Raw genomic sequence first — 5,955 nt, 5'->3', positions numbered from 1 at the left:
AAATATATTTTTTTGTGATTTTTCTTTTTCATTTACAATGTAGAGCTAATANTGTAGAGATAATAGTATTACATAATATATTCTATTTTTATAATTATATGAGTATACTATAATTTGACTTTGTAATTTTGGTTGTTTTATTTCTATATCATTTAACACTTTTGTATTTATAGTTGTGCAAGTCGATTAAAATGGTGGAGTGTTTTTTTTTTTGTAAAGTTTGATTTATATCAATGGTTTCTTATTAGTATAGATAAAAAATCTATATATTAATATATTAGCTACTGAAAAACATTTCGGTGAAGAAGTAATTTTTTTCAACAATTTGTGTCAGTTCGGGCCCTAAATTTTCAAAAAATTAAAGTTATTATCAACAGTTTAATGACTTGACTTTCAAACACATGAAAATAAGTTATTATCAAAAAAATTTTAGAGAATGGATTAGTTAAATATAAAATATTTAATGTTTATGGGTGTTGGTATGATATTTTTAGAAATTTTAATTAGAGAAAATCTTCTCAAGTTAGATTCTAAATTTAATATTATTTAAAATAAAAAAATAGTTGTAAAATTAATGTTAATGACATGATTGTAAATAAGTTCCAACTCCAGGATTTATTTCATAAATGTCTCCAAAAATATATATATATAAATTTTAAATTGTGAAAAAGTTTAAAATATTATAATTGATAAATATAAAATTAATAGAAATTTTAAAATTATGAATATTTTTTTTTTTTGTCATCACTGAATCGACAAGGCCCGATTTTAAAATTATGAATATTTAAACATATTAAATTTAAAAATAACCAGTGATAGTTTTGTAAATATATCTCTTGAATGTTTTACTAGTTCTTTAATAAAAAGTTAAAATCATTTCTGAAAGAAAAAAAGAAGTTAAATATCAATTTTACCACAAACCCCTTTGGTCCGCTCTCTGACACTCGTCCACAAGTCGCAACCTCCGCCTTAAGATGAGAGCCGCCGTCACCGCCTCCGCCTCCGCCTCAGTCAGTCTTCGCCATCTCTACGGCGGCTTCCCTTGTATTGTCCCCTCTCGTTCTTTTTCCTCCTTACCTTTTCGCTCTCCTCGTCTCTGCATCTTCCTCCGCCGCAACATCCGCCCTCGCCAACTCTTCCTTAGCCGTACATACGCCGCAAGCTTCAGTTCTTGTTCAGGTTACAACCACTTCACTCTCATCATCTCCAATTTTTAGGCGAACTTATCCAGTTTTGTACATTTGCTTAGACGGGTGGTAGTAATCTGTAGGTGCTGATTCGACCTACGACGTTATTGTGGTTGGTGCGGGACATGCTGGGTGTGAAGCGGCCCTAGCCTCTGCTCGATTGGGTGCTAGTACTCTGCTTCTCACATTGAACCTCGATCGAATAGCTTGGCAGGTTCGGAATTTTAATCGTAATTGTGTGTACATACACTTGTTAGAATTATGCTGAGATATTGTTTGTTACCTGTGAAGCCTTGTAATCCAGCAGTAGGCGGACCAGCAAAATCACAATTGGTACATGAAGTTGATGCACTTGGTGGTGATATTGGGAAAGTTGCTGATAGGTAATTGTTTCTAATTTCTTTTCTCAGTGATACTCTTGCTCTGTGCGGTGATTGTTGGGCTAATCTTTTGGCAGCATATGTATGGATACGCATATGCTTTATATCGTCCTAGGTGAGGTTTGGGGATTAGCTTTAGAGCTTTGTTTTAATCAAAAGAATTTGTTTGGCTTGTATCCGGGATAGCATGAGGAATCAGAAGGAGATCAAATTGAACGTTTATGACTCTGTCTCAGTGCAATGTCTCTGATGTGGTTTCACTTATCTTCTCGAGCAGTGGTCATGTCTCATTTTCCTATACTATACAGGCCCCTATTGTTTTATACAGTTTAGAAAAAAAGAACACCCACCCTCCTTTAATTTGTTAACTTATAGGTGTAAATTGAATTACAGATACTGTTTCTTATTTGTCACTGTCGCTCAACACCTTATGATATGTGTTCAAATTTTTACCGCTGATGTTGTATCTTAACAGTGCAGATGTTATTTACAGAAGCGTATTCTAAATGTCTCAAGAGGCCCTGCTGTAAGATCGTTACGTGCTCAGACCGACAAAAGAGAATATGCCATGGAGATGAAAAAGATAGTGGAAAGGTTCGCTGAAGTTTTACCTGTTGTTTACAGATCTTTTTGGGGTCACAAATTTGACTATTGGGGTATGCTTTCAAAATTAATTGTTAAGCAGACATAAGATGCCGAAAATTTAGAAGTTACTCATAACAAGTTATGGCAAGAATACAATCTTGAATTTGAAGGTCTATATGTTTCTTCTTCCCAATTATTTATGATTTCTTCTATTCTGCCTAATAACTGTAAAATTTCCTTGGTATGCCAGCACTGAAAATCTCTCTATTAGAGAGGCAATGGTAACAGATATCCTAGTTGGGAAGAATGACAATGTGGCAGGCGTAGCCACATTTTTCGGGATGGACTTTTATGCACCTTCCGTTATTCTCACCACCGGAACCTTTATGAGTGGGAAGATTTGGGTCGGTAAAAAGTCTATGCCAGCTGGAAGAGCTGGCGAGTCAGTTTCACAAGGATTGACAGAGAATTTGCAAAAACTTGGATTTGAAACAGATCGCTTAAAGACTGGTACTCCAGCGCGTGTGGATCGCCGGACTATAGACTTTTCCAATTTGGAGGCTCAACATGGAGACGAAGAGGTATCACTATGCAATTATAAAGTTAGGCTATTCAGGATCAATATTGCATGGTTACATGGTTTGAAGCATCTCAGTCGGCGAGTAGTAGCCAGCACACAAAAGTCTTTTAAACTTTCTTCCGAGATCAGTTTGACCGAATTCATTGGGCGCTTTAAAAATAATTTTCTCACCAGTGGAACAGTATTTTATTTCTTTCTCTCCTTTTTAATTTGAAGATGCTGAACATTATTTTTCTTTTCCCAGGTCAGCTGGTTTAGTTTTGACCCAGAATTTCATGTCGAGAGAGAGCAAATGTGCTGCTACCTAACTCGTACGACAAACTTAACACACCAATTAATCCGAGATAATTTGCATGAGACCCCAACTTATGGTGGATGGGTTGAAGCAAAAGGGCCTAGGTATTGCCCTTCCATTGAGGACAAGGTAAATTCTTTACGTCTTTTGCTTTGTATTATCTCTGTCTTGGACCAAGGGGAAGTTACATAAGACATAGTTGGTAATGTTTGAGCCACATACTAGAATCTAACCGTGAGCAGGACCATGGAAATCCAAATTTGCTACACAAAAGTAATTCTAAGACTTGTTCCTGATCCAACATGCAAACATATATTAGTAAGTCTTTATAAGTAGACGAGAGTTCAGCTGCTACATAATGGATAGCAAAATAGTGAAAGCCTTGGAAGCATGAGTAATCAATAGGGGATGGAACAGATCAGTGGGACTGTTGAATGTTTGGTTGGTTTTGAGGCCTTTGGAAAGACATTGGGAGAGTTTAGGTTCTCTAGAACAAACCCATTGGTTCTTTGGATTTTTTTTTTACTTGGTTCAGTAAATGTAAGTCATTTCTCAAGGAGTAAATAAAGCAGTAATCCAAAAAATTTCTCAGTTCTTTGATATTTCTTTGTTTCTACCGTGGATGATGTCTAGCAAATTACATATGCTGATGTCCTGTAAATTGCTCTACATTTTGTTAATTTTCATTTGCAAAGTCCTGAAGGTCCTTTCTATTCTCTTTTCTTGACGGTGATTCTTCTAATTCCTAAAATCAATCTTGCATTTTCTGTTTCTGCAGTGCACATAGAATTTGTTGAACTCTACCTCGTAAACTGCTTTGGATGAACTTTATAAATTCTTATATGACTTTGCTAGTCCTAAAATTCTTATTTTGTTTCAGATTGTTAGGTTCAAAGACAAAGAGTCCCATCAAATATTCCTCGAACCAGAGGGCCGAGACGTTCCTGAGATCTATGTGCAGGTTGATGCATACCTTAATTATGATTTCTCTAGTTGTTATTGTCTTCGGTAGTGAAGCCTAAGGATGAGACAGGAACCTAGTTTGTCTCTAAATGTTAAATATCTACAACATTTGCTTGTCCAGTAATTTTCTTTACGTATAGTTAGAGCAAGCCTGAAGTTCTTTACTGCTCAGTAGTTTAATGTGAGGTTTTGTAAGTCGAGTTTTCAAGACTAGAGCAAATATATCTTAGCTTGGTTGCTATTTATTAAGTCTTTCAAGGCGTCGTATATATCTTCTTATGGGTGTAATGTCTTTGTTATAACTATCTTTTTCATTGGTTGGTAATTTCATAGGGATTTTCAACTGGCCTGCCAGAAAATCTCCAGCTGCCGCTTCTAAGAAGCTTGCCAGGACTTGAANCGTATAGTTAGAGCAAGCCTGAAGTTCTTTACTGCTCAGTAGTTTTATGTGAGGTTTTGTAAGTCGAGTTTTCAAGACTAGAGCAAATATATCTTAGCTTGGTTGCTATTTATTAAGTCTTTCAAGGCGTCGTATATATCTTCTTACGGGTGTAATGTCTTTGTTATAACCATCTTTTTCATTGGTTGGTAATTCCATAGGGATTTTCAACTGGCCTGCCAGAGAATCTCCAGCTGCCGCTTCTAAGAAGCTTGCCAGGACTTGAAAATTGCTCCATGCTTAGGCCTGCCTATGCTGTTGAGTATGATTATTTGCCAGCTCATCAGTGTTCTAGGTCCCTTATGACGAAGAAAATTGAAGGTCTTTTTTTCTCTGGTCAGATCAATGGCACAACTGGTTATGAAGAGGCTGCCGCACAGGTGACTGATCTGTACGAGATTTCGATTTCCTTAATGATGGACGTTGTAAATATGGTGGAACCAATCTCTGTTATTTATTTCATATTAGGGTATTTTATCTGGAATCAATGCTGCCAGACACTCGGATGGTAAGAAACACATTGTACTTGAGAGGGAAAGCAGTTATATAGGTACATTGATTGACGATTTAGTCACAAAGGATCTCAGAGAGCCATACCGCATGCTAACAAGGTAAGTTCCATTTCATTTTCTTGCTCATAATCCTAATATCTCCTCCATTCTTTATATGTTTCTGAAGTTTTCATTTAAATTTAATGTCATCTTAACTTTTCTTGATATACTGTTCTATGGGGTTGACTTTTACAACTTCCTTTTTTTATTTGTCTGTTCACATGAACATTTTTAGTCTTGTACTTATAGTCTATTACCACTAAAGTTCTTGATCAGTACATATGTATGTTCACAGTGCAGGATAGTCATATATGTTTTCTTTTTCTCAATGACAGCCGTTCAGAACATCGTCTTCTTCTTCGATTCGATAATGCGGATAGTCGACTCACACCTCTAGGGCGTGAACTTGGATTGATAGATGATAGGCGATGGAAGTTGTACCAAGAGAAGCAAGCAAAGATTTCAGAAGAGAAGAAGAGACTGAAAACTGTTAAGATTTCAGGTTGTCTACCTACTCTACCTATTTTACCTATTCCATTCCCCCAACCAGCTAAGTTTTATTTTTAGAACGAGTTTATGCTGTTGATCCTTGCATCCATTTTAACATGGGATAGTTCTTTAGAAAAGCTATGTGGAATGAGAGTATTTACGCACAAGAAGTTTGACAAAACTCCCTAACTTTTTTGTACCGACTGTACTAACACATGGAGCTGACTATCTCTCTCTTCAAGCAAACGTACTAAGACTTAAAACTGAAGTTTGTACATTGCATAAGTTGATGATGTATTGCTTGCAGTTGCAGGAGGTGATTTGGCTGCTGAAGTTTCTAATGTGTCTTCTCAGCCAGTCAAAGAATCTGCAACACTAGAGAGTCTACTAAAGAAACCTCATGTCCACTACAAGCTTCTTGAGAAGCATGGCTTTGGAAATGAAACATTATCTAGAATGGAGAAAGAGTGTGTAGAGATCGATATA

The 5,955-nt window shown here is 36.2% G+C and overlaps 1 protein-coding gene across 1 annotated transcript in view; it reads left to right on the top strand.

Annotated features, from left to right (window-relative positions):
• LOC104748646 (tRNA uridine 5-carboxymethylaminomethyl modification enzyme MnmG-like) overlaps positions 912-5,955 on the top strand; it is a 6,603-nt gene continuing 1,559 nt past the window's right edge. The window contains exons 1-11 of the mRNA XM_019236776.1: positions 912-1,179; positions 1,271-1,401; positions 1,479-1,570; positions 2,048-2,161; positions 2,403-2,733; positions 2,977-3,156; positions 3,908-3,988; positions 4,591-4,809; positions 4,898-5,040; positions 5,316-5,482; positions 5,777-5,955. Of these exons, the coding sequence (XP_019092321.1) occupies positions 975-1,179; positions 1,271-1,401; positions 1,479-1,570; positions 2,048-2,161; positions 2,403-2,733; positions 2,977-3,156; positions 3,908-3,988; positions 4,591-4,809; positions 4,898-5,040; positions 5,316-5,482; positions 5,777-5,955 (1,842 nt within the window). The 5' untranslated portion in view covers positions 912-974. The remainder of the gene's footprint in view (positions 1,180-1,270; positions 1,402-1,478; positions 1,571-2,047; positions 2,162-2,402; positions 2,734-2,976; positions 3,157-3,907; positions 3,989-4,590; positions 4,810-4,897; positions 5,041-5,315; positions 5,483-5,776) is intronic.

This window comes from Camelina sativa, chromosome 15 (genome assembly GCF_000633955.1).
Source record: "Camelina sativa cultivar DH55 chromosome 15, Cs, whole genome shotgun sequence".
Classification (NCBI taxonomy): Eukaryota; Viridiplantae; Streptophyta; class Magnoliopsida; order Brassicales; family Brassicaceae; genus Camelina; species Camelina sativa.
The sequence above is the reverse complement of the archived record's forward strand: the minus strand, read 5'-3'. Positions and strand labels throughout refer to the sequence as shown.